The 18,119-nt window shown below is 36.1% G+C and overlaps 1 protein-coding gene across 3 annotated transcripts; it reads right to left on the reverse strand.

Moving 5' to 3' along the window:
* Positions 1 to 12,654: 12,654 nt before the first annotated feature.
* On the reverse strand, positions 12,655 to 17,231 carry LOC105636828 (Mitochondrial substrate carrier family protein). Of its 3 annotated transcripts, none has more exons than XM_037635732.2 (7): positions 16,950 to 17,231; positions 16,519 to 16,654; positions 16,339 to 16,414; positions 15,364 to 15,459; positions 14,325 to 14,793; positions 13,668 to 13,803; positions 12,655 to 12,905 (listed from the first exon to the last, which is right to left on the reverse strand). In XM_037635732.2, exons 2-7 carry the CDS (start codon positions 16,633 to 16,635, stop codon positions 12,711 to 12,713), a joined length of 1,089 nt encoding a protein of 362 aa, XP_037491660.2. In that variant the 5' UTR covers positions 16,636 to 16,654; positions 16,950 to 17,231; the 3' UTR covers positions 12,655 to 12,710. The 3 variants fall into 3 exon arrangements, with proteins under 3 accessions (XP_037491660.2, XP_089571695.1, XP_089571694.1); XM_089715569.1 differs by having other exon boundaries at positions 14,325 to 14,841; positions 16,519 to 16,650; positions 16,950 to 17,228; XM_089715568.1 differs by having other exon boundaries at positions 14,325 to 14,841; positions 16,950 to 17,226.
* Between the last annotated feature and the right edge of the window lie 888 nt (positions 17,232 to 18,119).

Here is an 18,119-nt window from a genome sequence, read left to right on the forward strand (position 1 = left end):
ATGGATACTAACTACCTATTACCCATTTAATTAATATTTTTTATAAAAATAAACAAAAGGTCTATCTTTTTAATTATAAATTTTTACTACCGTGCAGATAGTAATTATTTTGTATTGGTACAGAATGCTCATTAATTGATATAGATACCCGTTGCTCTGTTTTTTATTTATATTTTTTTATAACTTTATCTTTTTTTTCCATATTTATATAACGTATTATATAAAATATAATGATAAATATAAAATTATCTAGAAAAAAATATTAGAATTCAAATTTTATTTACATAAAAATTTTCATTTCTAGTGTTACGAATTTTTAAAAATAAAATTGCTATTTATCATTGGGATTGTGTATATAAAATATCATACAAGAGTAGTTTTGTATATATAAAAAATAGATAAATTATTATAGGCATAAATTTCTTTTAATTAAAAAACTTATAAAAATATATTAATTACAAATGAAGGTTATAAATTCATGATGTATGAATTTTTACATTATGTGAATTCTAAACCAAATAAATTTTATTTAAAAAACTATATGAGTATGTAAAAGTTCATTTTTGAAAAATATAAAATAGAATTTACAATGAAAATAAATTTGATCAAGTTGAAATTTGAAGATTAATTAATTTTAAAATAATTATTTTATATATACGAATATATATAATTTCATATTTTCAAAAACTAAATAAATATTTTTAAGACTAAATAAACAATATGGATTATTTTTTTAAAAAAATGTAAATAAATATAAGATAACAATTATGATTAGTTAAACTACAAATTAGAAGTAACAAGGTACAATTTATATAGTTTGATTTATATAATTTAGCACACCAAGACATAACATAGTGGTAAGTATATATACGGTTTGATAATAGGTTCAAATTCGAATACCCTTTTCTGAATACTTAAAAAAATTTATATAATTTGATAAGGGTCCATTTTATAAGTCAAGTATTGGAGTTATATAATTTAATTTTTAATTAAAAAATATTATATTAAAACATAATGAGATGTCATGTATATATGATATTATTTAAATTACATGATACATGATAAACGTTTTTAACAATAAGAAAATAAAAATTTTATTTATTTTGAATAAATGAATTTGAAGTATTAGACAACTATTTATCTTTGAATTTTTTGTTTTATATAATTGTAGTTATCTTGAAAATGTTATTTTTTTTTATTTGAATAATAAAAAACTAAATGGTCTACTTTTGATAATCCATTTTATAGGTAATAAATCATTTGATCAATTTTAAATCTAACGGTTTATATCTAACTAGTTTAAGTTTAACTGTGAAAATAAATTCTGTATTAGTACATAAATTTTTAAATCTGTATTCTAGTTTTACCCCCTAATTATGGTTAATACTATAACTATACTTAGCTTAGCAAAAAATATCATATTTTTGTATAAATCAAAATTTGTATAAATTAAAAAATAGTTTTATGACGTTTACGTTTTTTTAAAAAAATTAAAAACAAAATATTTTTTTTAGTGTTAAATGGATAACCAGATAATTGCAATTGGGTTTAAATGGATTCAGGTAATAAAAGTAAACTTCCAAAACAGTTTGGGTACCAAAATCTCTAATCGAATTCGGGTTTGGATAGCCTATTTTTGACCAGTATCTGACCCGCTATCACCCTTACATCTCTAGTGTAAGGATATTATCACGCCCGACTCTAACTATCAAAGGAATTATCTGCTTTGGATCAAGCCAATTCCATCCCATACTGGATTGGCAAGACCTACACAATTTTGTCCTACAGATGAAATGAGAAACTTCCCAAGAGGTCATCCATCTTACGATTTCCGTTAAGCAAGCACGATTAACTCTGAAATTCTTTCAACTCTCCAAGCCATTCCACCAAAAGGAGTTTATGATGATTAGTTTTCCCATTTTCGATATATGATTCGATTAATTTCCGTATCCTACATTCCACTACTCATAGCTAGCATGTCATCCTAAAAGCTAACTATGAGTTTTGATCTATTGGGTAAGGATGAAGTTCCAGCTAGTTAAAACAGAATACTGGTGTTAAACAGAATCTATCAAATTCTGTTGTGTAGATAGATTTATGTTACGTAAATATAGGAGTGTATTCTAATCCATAACTTGTATATATACTCTGCTGTATATTGTAAACATTAATTCAATTTAACATATATAGAAACCTTTCTTGTTATGGTATCAGAGCCTTCCGCTCTCTAAGCTTTTCTGATTACTAATTTTCTTTCTATATCAATTCAGTTTCTTTGTTGCAATGGGTGACGACTCTTCAAAGTCTCCTTCTCCATTAACATCTCCTGGTACTCCTGTGATACCCACAACTGCGTTAAGTCTAAACGCAGAAAACCAGTTGGTGTCTATTAATTCTGCAGCTCAAGCACCACTCAAATTAAACTCTACTAATTATCAGTCCTGGCATACGCAGTGGTATTCATTGCTTGTGGGCTATGATCTGATGAAATTTGTTGAAACTGAAATTCCAGCCACTCTTGCCACAGACCCGTTCTGGCTGCCTCAAGATCAACTCTTGCGCAGTGCACTTATTGCATCTCTCTCACCTGAATTAATTTCATTTGTTATTGGTGAAAATACATCTTTTGCTGTGTGGCGAACTTTAGAGAAGACGTATGCCAAACCGTCTCAAGCTCGAATCATGAGCTTGAGAGAGTCCTTGTTCAATGCGAAGATGGGTCGTTCTATTGCTACTGAGTATCTTCAGCGTATTAAAACTATCGTTGCTACGCTAGCACTGGCAGGTGTGACTGTTTCTATGGGAGAAGTCTTGCTTCATGTTCTTCGTGGTTTACCAAGTGATTATAAAGAAGTTGCGGCGGCACTCAGGGCTAGGGACAATGATGTCTCTTTTGATGAGTTATATGCTAAACTTACTGACTTCGAAAGTCAGTTATCTCACTCAGCTACCACAGTTGTGGCTCCAACGACTATAAATTCACTGCAGAACCGACCAAGTTCTGCTTTTCATAATTCCAAGCCCAGTGGATCTGGAACTGGGTCTGGTCATCGGAATTTTTCGAATTCTAAAGGCAAGGTGTCTTGTCAATTTTGTGATCGCCCTGGACACACTACCAAACAATGTTACAAACTGAAAAAATTGCTTCCCTGGCTGTTTGAGGGATCTTCGTCGCCGGCCAAACCTGTTGCTAAATCACAAGTCAATTGCGTGAATACCAACTCTGCTGCTCATCCGCGATGGATAGTGGATTCTGGGGCCAATCAGCATGTGGTTCACGATGTGCAAAACATGGCTGTTCATTCTGAATATGATGGAACCGATGATGTTGTTCTTGGTGATGGTACAGCTCATTCCATCTCTCATAAAGGTTCTGCTTTGCTTTTGACTAAAACAAAACCGTTACAGTTACAAAATGTTCTTTGTGTTCCTGCTCTTGATAAAAATTTGATCTCTGTTTATGAATTGTGTACTGCTAACAATGTTGAGGTTGCATTTAATCCTTTTATGTTTTGTGTAAAGGATTTGAACACGGGGGTGCGATTGGTGGAAGGGAAACCGGTTAATGGAATCTATGAATGGCCGCAGCAAGTGCCTGTCTCCAGCAATTCTTCGAGTCGAGTTTTACATACTATTTCTCGTTCACCATCCTTATGGCATCAACGGTTTGGCCATCCGGCCACTCCTATTTTGCGTCTTATGCTACGGCACCTTAATTTGTCTGTGTCTGATAATAATTTTTTCTGCAATTCCTGTAAGTGCAATAAAATGCACAAAAATCCTTTTTCGATTTCGTCAATGTCTAGTACTGCTCCTTTGGAGTTAATTTATTCCGATATTTGGGGACCTGCACCGGTTACTTCTATTGATGGTTTTTCTTATTATCTTATCTTTGTTGATCACTACACTAAATATGTCTGGCTATATACTTTGAAACGTAAATCTGAAGTGTCTGCAATCTTTCCTGTGTTCAAAACCTTGGTTGAGAATCATTTTAAAACGAAAATTGGATCTTTGTATTCTGATAATGGAGGTGAGTTCTTCACCTTACGAGTTTCTTACAAGCACATGGTGTTTCCCATTTTCTGACCCCGCCTTATACACCTGAGCACAATGCTATTGCTGAGCGTCGACATCGGCATATTGTCGAAACTGGGTTAACTCTTCTCCATCAAGCTGATTTACCTCTTGAATTCTGGTCTTTTGCGTTTCATACTGCAGTTTATTTGATAAATCGAATGCCTTCTCCGATTCTTCACAATCAATCACCATTTTTTAAACTTCATAACAAAGAGCCGAATTACACCAAATTAAAAGTCTTTGGCTGCTTGTGTTACCCCTGGATTCGGCCATACACTTCTAATAAATTAGAAAAACGCTCAACACCATGTGTCTTTTTGGGTTATTCTGTCAATAGAAGTGCTTTTCAGTGTTATGATCCTGTTGCAAATAAGCTTTACATATCTAGACATGTTGATTTTGTTGAATTTACGTTTCCATATCCTACGTTCCAAAAGTCTCCTAATTCTAGTCCAAATTCTGATTCGATTGATGTTTGGTCACCGCTTCACTATATTTTGCCAGCTACTCGTTCTTCCAATTTTGTGCAGGATTCAAGGTTCCATTCTTCGGCTTCTCGGTTGTCCCATCAAACCTCCACCAATTTGCAATCTCCTGCGTTATGCAGTACAGGTATGGATTTCTTCCCTTCACCTACTGTTTCCATTCCTACCCCTATTCCTGCGCCTGATGTTGAGCAGAGTATTATACCTGTATCTGTTCCTGTGGTTCAGCCAAGTCATTCTATGATTACCAGGGGGAAAAATAATATCACAAAACCAATTCAGAGACTGAATCTTCATACTGTTGTGCGAGAAAATCAAAAATTCTTTGTTCCTAAGAATGTTGCTCAAGCTTTGAAAGATCCTCAGTGGCGACGAGCCATGGAGGAAGAGTATACTGCACTTATGAAACAACACACCTGGACGTTGGTTCCTTCTGACAAAGCCTCCAATATAGTCAGCTGTAAGTGGTTGTTCCGGATAAAATGTGATTCTCAAGGGGTTCCCGTGCGTTACAAAGCACGTTTGGTCGCTCGTGGTTTTACTCAAAGACCAGGCTTGGATTATGATCAGACATTTGCCCCAGTGGCTAAACATCCAACTGTCCATATTCTCTTATCACTTGCTGTTGTTAATGGGTGGAACTTGCGACAGGTTGATGTCAATAATGTCTTTCTTCATGGCAAATTGACGGAAGAAGTGTTTATGGAACAGCCACATGGATTTGTTGCTGCCAAATATCCTCATTTTGTTTGTCATCTCCGAAAATCGTTGTATGGGTTGAAACAGGCTCCACGAACCTGGTATACTGAATTGGTAACTGCTTTGCGTGAGTTTGGTTTCGAGCAGTCCAAGGCTGATACATGTCTGTTTGTTTATGCTCTTACAGGGGTTGTTCTTTATATATTAATCTATGTCGATGACATAATTATAACAGGGAATGATGCTGCCATTGTTGATCGTTTTATTATTGACTTTGGTAAACGGTTTTCGATTAAGGATCTGGGTGAGCTGCATTTCTTTTTGGGTGTTGAGGTTTCCCGAAGTCCCACTAGAATTTTCTTATCACAAGAAAATTATATTCAAGAACTATTGGAAAAGGTGGGTATGCATGAATCGAAAGCTGCACCTTCCCCAATGACATTGTCAATAACGTTGGCAAAGAATGACTCCTCAGAGTATGACAATCCAACGCAATATAGAATGGTTGTTGGTAGCCTTCAGTATTTACTGCTCACGCGTCCAGATATTGCTTTTGCAGTAAATCGATTAGCTCAATATAGCTCCAAGCCAACTATCAATCACTGGGCTGCTTTAAAACGCTTGCTGCGTTACTTGAACGGTACAAGTTCTTATGGGATACAGCTTTACTCTTCCTCTCCAATGACTCTTCATGCGTTTTCTGACTCGGATTGGGCTGGTAACATTGATGATCGACGGTCTACTGGTGCCCATGTCATATACCTTGGGAAGAACCCGATTGCATGGAGTTCAAAGAAGCAAGCCTCTGTAGCTCGCTCCTCTACAGAGGCAGAGTACAGGTCCGTGGCAAACACATCTGCGGATATTATATGGATCAAAAATTTGCTATCTGAAATGCATGTTCAGCTTTCACATGTACCGGTCATTTACTGTGATAATCTAGGAGCTAAGTATGTTGCTGAAAATCCTGTTTTTCATTCTAGAATGAAACATTTAGCTCTTGACTATCACTTTGTTCGTCAACAAGTTCAAGATGGTATGTTACGTGTTCAATATGTTTCCACCAAAGAACAGCTAGCTGATATGTTAACCAAGCCCCTGTCGAAGCTGGCCTTTCTGAAGCAACGAGACAAGATTGGCGTCCGAGATCGACTGCCATCTTGCGGGGGTGTATTGGGTAAGGATGAAGTTCCAGCTAGTTAAAATAGAATACTGGTGTTAAACAGAATCTATCAAATTCTGTTGTGTAGATAGATTTATGTTACGTAAATATAGGAGTGTATTCTAATCCATAACTTGTATATATACTCTGCTGTATATTGTAAACATTAATTCAATTTAACATATATAGAAACCTTTCTTGTTATAATCTACCCGTCCTCTTAGGATCACTTTACCGAGTCGTTATGTCGCAGATATATTAGCGTATTGATTGCATAATTTGTTTTGAAACTCACGTTATTAGTGATAAACTGTAATAAATTCACTAGGGATTTATTTGTAAATATACAAAAGCTATTAAAATATAAAATCTTGGGCATGTATAAATATGATACCAAGCGTTATAAGTCCAAAAGATTTTATAATGCTCGGTCAAGCACACATTAAATGCCTTTGTTAGTTAATCGGCCATTAAGCCCATGTCCCTCGCTCGGGACAACGACTATCCTTCTTTGTAAAGCCTCACCATTCTTTCTATAGAAAAAAAAAAATTTTAAGTTTTATATGCTATCATAGCAATGTTGTCCTTTGTTTATTTTTATAACCATCAAATTGGCGAGCTGTCGAGTGAATACACGGTAGGATAATGATCATCTAGAAGCTTTTGGATATGAAGAGACTTGTCCACAAATGCCATTAAAACAGCCAAACTTTTTCTTTTTCACTCAAAGCCTTATCTTCAAAAAGAACTGGTGCCTCCACTATCCAAAAAGTAGAGACATCATACCCAGCAGGTTCTTCACTAAGAAAACTTTTCTTCCTCCTTCATTTAATAAAAGACTGCTTCCTTCAAAGACATTACAACCTTAGCGAGTAGACAAATGAGGGTAGTCCTCATTTTCACGAGTAGTAAATGCATAAAGCTCATTTAACACCAAGGGAGATAGCTCAAGACCTAAAAATTATCATCAACTCATATTTCTCAGGAATCTAGTATTTGTGCTCGGATCACATTTAAATCCTCCTCTTGAAGGATAGACTCAATTAAACTTTGTAATTTTCTTAGTACTTGATTTAGAAGGAGAAAATGAAAGTATACTTGGACAAACCTTAGAGCTCAGATAGGAGGGGGTAGAAGAAGGAACACCTATATCTTGAATAACTATCCCTATTGCTCTCACTCGCCAGGGAGAAGAAATAATAAAACCTTCATGTCTAGTGAGATTATATCTAGAACTAGAAGGCGACTTTGCAATGACCAATGCTTTGCCTTTGCTTGAAGCTAGCCCAGTAAAAATTTGTTTAGTACTCGTTTTAAGAATAAAGAGAATAAATAAAGATTACTTTTTGAAGAATATGTTGACGATTTCATATCACAAGCTGCCCAAATACCGATCTCACTGATGCAGAATCATTAGGGTATTTTTTGAATGGATTGAGAGAAGAAATCCAGCTTAGGCTTCAGTCCCATGACATCGTCAACTCTTACGAAGCGATGAAGGTGGCGAGAGGCTGAGCATAAGCTCTCTCCACCACCGCAACTCAATCTCTCCTTTCATAGAATAACTTTCGAGCCTTATTTACTTACTAGATTTGGGCTTGGCCCAAAAACATCAGGTCCTTTTCTCTTTCGGCCCAACCCTTGCAACAACCCATACCCAAATTAGAGACCTACTTGCCATCTCACTTGTGTCCTCCTGATACAACCAATAGACCGCCATTGCTAACTGCCCCGCTATCACAAACAACCTCTTACCGAGGGGTGGCCAAAATCCAATTTTTGAGACCAGAACCATCAGTTTTGAACTGGTGTGAACCAAAATCGGTCCGAACCTATTCGGTTTCGGTTCCACTAGTTTTGGAGCCATGAACAGGCGGTTCTAGTTCCGTCTGAAACTGGACGAAACCGTTTGAAACAGGCCAGAACCGTCCGAAATCAATCTGAGCCAATAAAAAAATCGACCGGAGAATCGGTAGAAACTGTCAATTTTGGAACCGTTGAAGAACCGAAACCGTTCGGTTCTAAACAGTAACCAAAACTGTTAATTTTGGTTCGATTCTAGAACCGAAATCGGTGGTTCTGGAACCGTACCCACTCCTACTCTTAACCATAAAAAACAACCACTCGACCACCTAGAAACTGCGGGATTCGACATTATTCCCACCAAGGGTACCAAGATTTAAGAGCCAAAGGACTTTGTTTCAAATATAAGCAATCGTATACCCTATTATCTTATTGCCAATACAAGGCATTACGAGCTCTAATTGCTGGCGAGGATGAGGTATTCATATAGGATATACCGCTTACAAAACTAGAAGGAGAAATACAAGCCATGACTCCATTTGAAAATTGATGAAGCTCATTTTTGTCAATTGGATTTACCATTGTACTTGGTTGATGATACTTACAATACAATGAAGCTTTTGGGCTAGTTGGCTACTCATTCAGCAGTGGTGATGCTGGATAATGGTGCTAGCCATAACTTTATTTCGTCTCATCTGGTTGCTTTCCTTAATCTACAGGTCAGTAAACTCCTCCTTTCTTTGTGTGGTTAGATGATGGACATATGAAATCAACAGGAATATGCAAAAATTTAGAATTGAATTTGGGTTTAGCTAACAATTACAGGAGACTTTTCTATTTTTAATTGAGGGGGGTGGATATTATCTTGGGTGTTCCTTGGCTAGAAACCCTTAGTGAAATGCAGGTTAATTGGCATAAGCTCATAATGAAATCCCTTCATAAAGACTATTCGGTAACTCTTATAAGATCCATCATTAACTAGAAAGTAAATTTCTCCAAAGACCATTCACAAGGTCCATGATGCGCTCTTTCCAGTAATGTGTTGTTTTTTCAATCAAACTATTAATAAGCAAGAGGGTACTGATTGGTTTCCTCAATAAACTTCTCTCTTAATTTTTGGTAAGATAACTAGTCTCCTTCTACCTTGCGATGCTAATCATCAGATTATCCTTCAATCAAGCCACGAGCCAATTTCTGACAAACCATACAGGTACGGCCAGAAAGATGAAATAGAAAATTGGTGAAGGATATGTTGGTGGCAGGAATTATATAGCCTAATTCTAGTCCCTTCTCGAGCCTGATTTTGCTTGTCAAGAAAAAAGACGAAAGTTGGAGATTTTGAGTTGATTATTGGCAATTGAATAAAGCAACAATACTGTACAAATATATGATCCTGTGATATAAGAACTACTTGAAGAACTTCATAGTATTTCACACTCACTCCGGCCGCTATGAATTTCTAGTTATGTCGTCTGGTTTGATGAATGCTTCGGTGACTTTTTAGGCTATTATGGATGACATTTTCATACCCTACAAGCGCAGTTTTTCCTTTTTTTTTTTTTTTTTTTTTTTTTTTTGTACTACATCTTAGTTTATAAGAAGGACTAGAATTCTCACTTGCCTCACTTGCTCCTTAGTAACCACAAGTTCCATGTTAAGAAAAATAAGTGGCTCTTCTGAATGACTTTGGTTGACTATCTCGACCATGTTATTTCAGCCAAAGGAATTGAGATGAATTCGATCAAAATTTTTAGCATACTTTAATTGCCTACTCCTTGGTCAATCAAGGATAGTCGCGGACTTCTCAGCCTAACAAGATACTACTGCCGCTTCATATTACACTGTAGGCAGTTGGCAATTTGACAAATTTATTTAAAAAAAGGAAAATCAGGCCAGTCCAGTTTGGGATTCTAAAACTCCAGACTCTTTCGAGACATTAAACAAGCTTTTTGCGCCTGTATTGGCCATGCTTGATTTTACTCCATCTTTTTGTGGAAATTGATGCTTCCAAGTCGAGGATAAGGGCAATATTAATGTAGCAAAATCAGCCTATTGCTTACTACAACAAGGCCATTTCTGCCCTTTCACTGCTAGGTCAGGATATGAGAATGAATTAATGGTTGTCGTTTGGTACTTAAGCATTGGCGGCCTTACCACATGGGGTGGAGGTTCATTGTTCGAACTGATCAAAAGATTCGCGCCACTTACTTCAGCAAGAGATAGCAACTCCAGCACAACAATATTGGTCCTCCAAACTAATGGGTTACAACTTCAACATCGATATAAACCAGGCAAGAAAAACATGGTAGCGGATATTTTGTGCCGGAGGGATGAGGACCTGCAATTACTGGCTATTTGAGGTCCTAAATGGGCTGATTGAGATGAGATAAATGCGGAAACTCAATAAGATCTTTATTTAACTCAACTGATGTCTGATTTGAGTTCGCAATTCAAGAGTTATTCCCATTATTCTTTAGTCATGAGTGCTTTGTATTACAACGGCAGGTTGGTTCTTCCACCTTCTTCCTGTGAATTTCATTCTACTGATACTAGAGGACATTAGGCGCATATCACACTTTCTGATAAATTGCCTCTAATTTTTATTGGTCAAGTATGATGACAACAGTTCAGAAGTTTGTGGCTACATGTATGGTGTGGTAAGAGGCACAAGTATGAAACCCAATCTCATGGGGCTTCTTCAATCTCTTCCAGTTCCCACTTATATATGGGAGGATATAGCACTTAACTTCATCACTGGGTTGTCAAGATAAAATGGGTTGGATTGTATTCATGTCGTGGTTGATCGACTCTCAAAATATATGAACATCATGAGTTGTCCCGTAATAAAACCTGTTGTTAATGATACCTTCTTCTCCTTCTTTCATAACCCGATCCCACTTTATTTTGTTACGTCACTCATTTACAGCTAGCACTAGCTGAGCTATTTGTCGAAGAAGAAGTGCGCCTTCATGGTATACCCAAGACTATGCTAATGACTAAGACCCAATCTCTCTAAGTTAAGTTTAAACTGAAATCTTTTGGCTTCAGGGGACTCAACTCAAGTTCGGTCCGCCTATCACCCTCAAATCGATGGGCAAATAGGGGTGCTAATCCATAGCTTGGAATCCTATTTGAGGTATTTTTCTTCCAAACAATCCAAGTTATGGTCAAAGTGGTTGTGTTGGGCTGAATGTTGGTACGATATCAATTGACAAGGGGCTATTGGCAAGACTCATTTTGAGGTGGTGTATGGCAGACCACTCCCCATGCTTCAGCTCTATTTGCCTAGCCAAACAAAAGTAGAAGCATTATCTCAGTATCTCCAATATAGGGATGAGATTCTGAGGCAACTTCGATACGATTTACATAAGGCGCAAAAATTATTAGTTACGTATGCCAATAAACACCAAAGGCATATTTAATTTCATTATTGGAGACAAAGTATTTTCGAAGCTAAGGTCACGCCAACCACATTCGGTAGCTGCCTAGTTTAAAACCAAACTCACAGGTTGAGATTATGACCCATTTGAGATCATTGCAAAAATTGGACAGTAGCATACAAGTTGCTCCTTTCTCCAACTTCATAATTTCACCTGGTTTTCCACGTTTTTCAACTCAAGAAAGTAGTAGAATACCAGGTGATGGAGAAATTGTCGTAGAATTTGGCCGCTCAAGAGGGACCTTTGCTTAAACGGAAGATAAAGTGTGAACATCGAGTGATAATCAGCGACCAACGACAAATCAACAGGTCCTTATTCAATGGAAGCGGCAACCAGTTGAGGAACCATTTGGATGGATGTAGCTAATACGGTGGAATAATTTCCTCACTTTAGCCTTGAGGACAAGGTTGTTCTCCAGAAGGGCAGCAATATAGAGATTTAGGCCCCAAGCCTTTTAAGGTGCGCACTAAAAGAGCCAAAATGAAGATGACAAATGATAACAAAGACAGTGGAATATGAATTTCATTCAGGAGATGACACATTATTTAGTTACAAAGGGGACGACTATCTGTAAAAAGGGACTGTGAGGCATTCTTTGAAATCTAATTTTGTTTGCCTATGGGCTGTATTTACAGCGATTTTGTCATCTTTCTTTGTTTTATTTAATTTTCCCTTTTTCTTTCATCTTTAAGTTCATAGTTGAGATTACATAAACCTAGATTTTGTTATAGTTCATAATATATATCAAATACAGTCCCTTTATTCCCTTTTCAATCTAACTTTCTTTAATTATTTGATTTGCGTGCTGAATCATTGGATTCATTGCTCTTAAATGTTCATTTCTCTTCTAACTAGAACAGTTTCCAATTGCACAATAATAGGGATTAAATACAGATTGCTTTCAGCAATCAATCTTATTGTATCTGAGACTGCTCCTTTTACGAGAAATGTTATGTTTATGACAAATGAGTAAAACTCTTGATCCTTTTCCTTTTTTTTTTTTTTTTTTTTTTTTTTTGTCCTTTTTCTTCTTTCTTGGTATCATTCATAAACAATATAATCAACAGCAAAATAGTAGCTTCCAACAATCATAAATGACGCTAACCCACTCCGAGCCATTCGCAACCAGATACCACGGAACAAGAGATTCCTGTCTGCCGGGTGGATCCCTGTAACTCTCTCAAACCAATTACCTGGTCGTCTCCATTTTAACAATCTCCTCTCCATTGAAATATACTGCAGGAGAACATTAAGATTGTATAAAAACAACACATAAGTAGCTCAAGTGAAAAGTATCATGACATTTGCAATTATAGGAGCCAGGGACATCTCTCTGTCAGGAACAGTAAGAAAAAGTGAGGAATGAATTTGACCTAACTGATATTCTGACAAAGAGAGGGGGATATTGCCAGAAAGCCACTCTTCAAAGTCAGACTTTAAATAAAATCTATATGAGATTTTTGCAGTATTCTCCATTATGGAAATCTTAACCGAGTGTCATTTATAGCCTAGACTTCACAGCAACCAAGGTAATATATAGATATGAAGACTATAAGTAATTTACAAGCAGAGAGTTCCCACCTAACTGAGCCATTTACATTTTTAATATTAAGCCAGTCAAAGACAATAAAGGCAAATCTATCCTCAACTAATTGCATTTGCAGTGCACGTGAAAGAAAAAAGAAAGGCACATTCTAAAAAGATGTTCTCTGAGCACACAGAGCATCTATTGAAGAGCGTGAGGACAAGAGTTGCAACAAATCTCTCCCTCAAATAGAGTGAGGACAAGAGTTGCTGCACTGAGAAGGGAGGGAAGGGTAAAGGACTAAGAGCATCGACTTGGGGAACTTGGTGCACGCAGAAGCACCTATACAGAACATGTGCATGATTTGTATAAACCTCAAAATGTATTTTTCATTACAAGAAGATAATAACAAAAAAGTACACATTTTTGGAGCTGTAAATAAGCACATGAGCAAACTATAACAATAAACGTACCCTGGGCAGCACAGTGGACTGCGATCGAATTTTAGCAGTGTCAAAACAATGAGATGCAGCAGAAGCAATAGAACCGGAAAATCCAGCTGCAAGACTGACAGCTATTGGAGAGAGTGGCCCAATTTCTTCATCGGACCTAATAGAAAGCTAAGAACTTTGAGGAAAATGAAATTGAACAAATAAAATATATGCCATAAAGCTGCAGCACTTTAATTCTGCCCTATCAAATGAAACAGATGATTCCTGATGACTAATGATTGCATAGGTAAGAATGGTTCGAAATGAATTGTAATTTTATGTAATGCAGATAATTCTGCCCTATCAAAAAACAGATAATTCCTGATGGCTAATGATTGCATAGGTAAGAATGGTTCGAAATGAATTGTAATTTTATGTAATGCAGTATCTCACGTATCATGTAGCACAAATGAAAGTGACTTCATTAAGAAGCCCAACAATGAAGGAAGATATATCAAAAGGTAGAATTAGAAGACAGTTTGGCAATATCAGCCACTTGTATCTCTCATTTTCTCTCATTTGTTCCCAAGGGGGGGTGAATTCATATGTGAAACACAATAAGAGAATATCACAGACAATTTAACAAAAACAGTGAGAAGAACATAACAACAATATTTTCCAAGGCAAACTTTTCCAAACCTGGGTATAGGATCCATCCCAACCGCCTTCCAGTCTAGCATTGCTCGGTGCAGGAATTGCCAGCTGGAAAAGAATATCCCACCATAAATAGAATCGCGAACAACTCCTGGCCGGAGTCCTCTCCATAATGCACACCATCCTTCCAAAGAGATGATGTTTGATGGCTTCCAAACATCAAAGACTGATGGTGCCTTCCCAGACCCAGTCATCATCCATGGGTACTCTTGCAAGGCACCAGCCAAATTTGGGTGCTTAGCAGATAGGGTGGACAAAAGGGCAACAGAATTGTTCAATGCTGTCTTTTCTGGAGTATATCCACGTAGTAATTTAGCAATCAGAGGTGATACAGCATTATGTTCCATAATAGAGGCAGACCTTGGAGTGCAAGATGCAGAGGCAACTTGAGTACGGAGTTTAATAAGTTCAAATGGAGAGCTTATGACTGACTCCATTGCACCAGCCGCCATTCCTGCCATAAGGGCCTCAGAGACATATACATAATTGTCTTCTCGGCCATCTTCCGGAAAAGCAATTGAAACCATCACATAATGAGTTGAAACTTGTTGACCTATCATCTAGAATATTTAAACAACTCCTAATATCATATGAACTTAACCTATGTGAATACCATAAACTAACAGAGAAAGGAGCTACTAGAGTACATGGTGCCTGTAAGCAGTCTAGTTTTATTGCCAGTGGCAACAAAAAATTAAACCAACATTTATCTTTCTCATGATTTTGATTTTGGTGCAGAACCATCCACCATACCAGACATAGGATTCTAAGCCAGGTATATTTTATGAATAGAGAACTTTGGTTTGCTTCACTCTATTATGCTTCCCCTAAATTACCTGAAAAATAGTTATGTTTATCAAAGATTTTTTTTTTTTTTTTTTCTTTTCCTACATCCTTCTGGGCCCTGACCTGGATTAAACATTCTAAGCCAAGTAGCTAAAGAGCTAAGAGGAGTATTCTATATCCTGTTCCAAGGCAAACTGGCTCATAAAAACTTGTGTTAAAAAGAAAAAGAAGTGAGTACCTTTATAAAAAGCTGTCAAAATTTCATAGATTCCAAAGCGAGCTCCCATGCCTAGTATTCTCTCTGAGGTCGACCATCCAAAGCCACTATACAAGCCTATTAAATTCATGCATGAACACACAACAAGAGTTTATGAAACAATACTACAAAAGAAAATATCCAAGTTTAGTGGAGAAACATAGGAGATATAAACTCATTGAGTATTCAATTATTATTGAAGAAATCCATAAACTTTCAAGCCGATCCCTTTGCACAACAATTTGAATTTAGATCTTTTTTCTAACAACTTCAAGTTTAACATGGGGTTTTTATTTTTCAGATTTATTTTCTATAAAACTGAAAGCCAATTCAAGTGAAATTCAAGAATAATAATATCTAATCATTTAACAACGAAATTTAAACTAAATCAGTTAGTCTTTCTCCATCATGGTTCCACATCAACTTCTTGAACTTTCCACCATATCAAATTTATTTTCACCATACCATTTTTTTTCCCACTCTTATAAGCCTAAAGCAATGACCATGACTATAGCAATATCTATTTTCATCCGTGTTAAAAACTAGATAAACCGTAGAAGGCTTGTTATACTAAGCACCAATAATTTCCTTTATACAATAAGATGATTCAAATAGGTCTCTGTATATATTATTAACCCCTCTCTCCATGTAACCAGTGGTTTGCATCAAGTCAGGCTTGATGCTTGTTTTGTATCATTTGTTGAACAACAAGACTATTAAAAATTAATTCCTCTCATAAAGTTTGATGCCTATTAGATTTTCACATTTCCAAAAAAGTATGGACAAAGACTTAGTCCAGTGGTTGAGCATAAAAAGACAATAAAGATCAATCATTTCTTCACCACTATTAAAAGGGAATTGATATAAACAATTTTCCACAAATACAAAAACAAATTCCTAGATCAAAGCAATGAAAAAAACAAAACACTTAACACCGTATCAAAGAAAAGTATAAACCTGAAATTCCAGATAAAGAACGAATTCTATTCAAAGCCTGACTCACTTTTAATGGTCTATTGGAACTTGATCCAACCTGCAATCCAACTCAAAAAAAAAAAAAAAAAAAAAGCAACTAAACTAAATTAGTCACTTCCAAAAATGATAACAAAAAGATATACAGAAACTAAATGCACAAACCTGGATAAGGACTTTGATAGTATCAAGAGGATAAGTAACAGCTGTGCCTAATGTCACTGTCCCGGCAGCAGCAATTGCATGCGTTGCAAACAAGTGATTCTTCAACAATTCATCCATTTGTTCTAATATTCACTACCTTCAATTGACAGCAATAATTCTCAACTATTACGCATCAGGAAAAAAACAGTGAAGAAAAAAAAGGGGGTTTTAAGTTAGGCATTATCAAATGCAAAATTCACTAATGCCTACCACTTGTTCGATAGAATGTGCAAGCCAGATTTTTGTTTCTTTTTTTTTATGCAATTTAAGCTCGAGAACTAAAAGTAATTGCAAGAAACAATGAATACGTTGAGGCTGAGCTATAGTAAGAAAAGTAAGAGTCGAGATATTAAGACTAGATAAGGAAGAGAAGCAAGTAGAGACAGGGACACCTTTACTATGCGCTCCTGACAAAACTTTGCTTGCTCGAAAGGAATGGTTGAAGAGAGGCCACAACGTTCTCTGCTCTAGCAGAAGCCGCCATATATATTTTCTCGGTTTGCTGAAGAGACGGAGAGACCAGTGCTGCTCTCTCTCACATGCATTTTCGCGTTGCCAACAGAACTAATAGCTTTAAGTGCTTAACCACTGAGATGATTTGTTCTAGGCATGCTGACAATGGCATATGATTGTAAATAATGTTTTGTGTAATTGGGTTTTTTGTGATTGGGCCACAACTGGGAATATGCTTAGCAGTTGGGCGGAAGTGAGATAGATATTTCAAAGTACCTACTCCACTCTGATCTGTTTAATGAGTGTACGAATATTTATAAATGAATTTTACACGGATATAGATAGTAAAATTATTACCCACAACAAATTCGAGTAGTATATGGGGGTTAGATACTGGATACCTGCTATAATAAATGATTTTGGTCATAGATATCTACGGATACCCTACCTATTTATTAGTAAAAAAAAATATTTTAAATAAGTTCGGATTTGGATAGTTGAAAATGTGCGGATACCATACTCGTTTAAGGGGTACTTTAAATGGATTTAAGATGGATATAATTAGTAAAGTTTTAAACGGATTTAAATACGAATACTTAAATAAATATTTAAATAGATTTGGAACAGATACGGATAATAAAATTTTAAACGTATATGATTAGGAATAGTTAAAAATTCGCAGATAACCGTTCCGCTTCTATCCCTAGTTGGGCTTAGTGTGTAATTGCATGTGGAAGCCCAGGAGTCTGGGACAGATTCGAATATGCAAGCGGCATTTGGTTCATCGTACTTATGTTGATTTCTATCCAACAAATTAATATTGAAGTATTTAATAAGGATTTTAATTAGTAGTTTATGGTTATTTAAGTTTTTTTTTTTTTTTTGAAAATCGAAATATTATTATTAGAAATATTAGGAAAACTTAGCATAATAAAGTCAGCTAAACTCCGCTATTATGCTCCTCTTTTACACCCGATCTAGGTTCTATTTTGCTAGGTGACAAAACATGGTTGCAAATAGAGGTGGCCATCTTACGGTTCCTAGAACCAGAATCGGTGGTTCGAACTAAATCCGAATCGGAATTAGAACCGGTGGGAATCGGAACCGGT

The sequence above is a fragment of the Jatropha curcas genome, chromosome 10 (genome assembly GCF_041381405.1).
Source record: "Jatropha curcas cultivar XTBG-Jc1 chromosome 10, XTBG_Jcur_1.0, whole genome shotgun sequence".
NCBI lineage: Eukaryota > Viridiplantae > Streptophyta > Magnoliopsida > Malpighiales > Euphorbiaceae > Jatropha > Jatropha curcas.

Coding starts and splice junctions, on each gene's coding strand:
- LOC105636828 (XM_089715569.1), bottom strand. CDS start 16,635: ATGGATGAATTGTTGAAGAATCACTTGTTTGCAACGCATGCAATTGCT. Junction 16,415..16,518: donor CTATCAAAGTCCTTATCCAG/GTTTGTGCATTT, acceptor GTTGGATTGCAG/GTTGGATCAAGTTCCAATAG. Junction 14,842..15,363: donor TTTGACAGCTTTTTATAAAG/GTACTCACTTCT, acceptor CTTTTCCGGAAG/ATGGCCGAGAAGACAATTAT.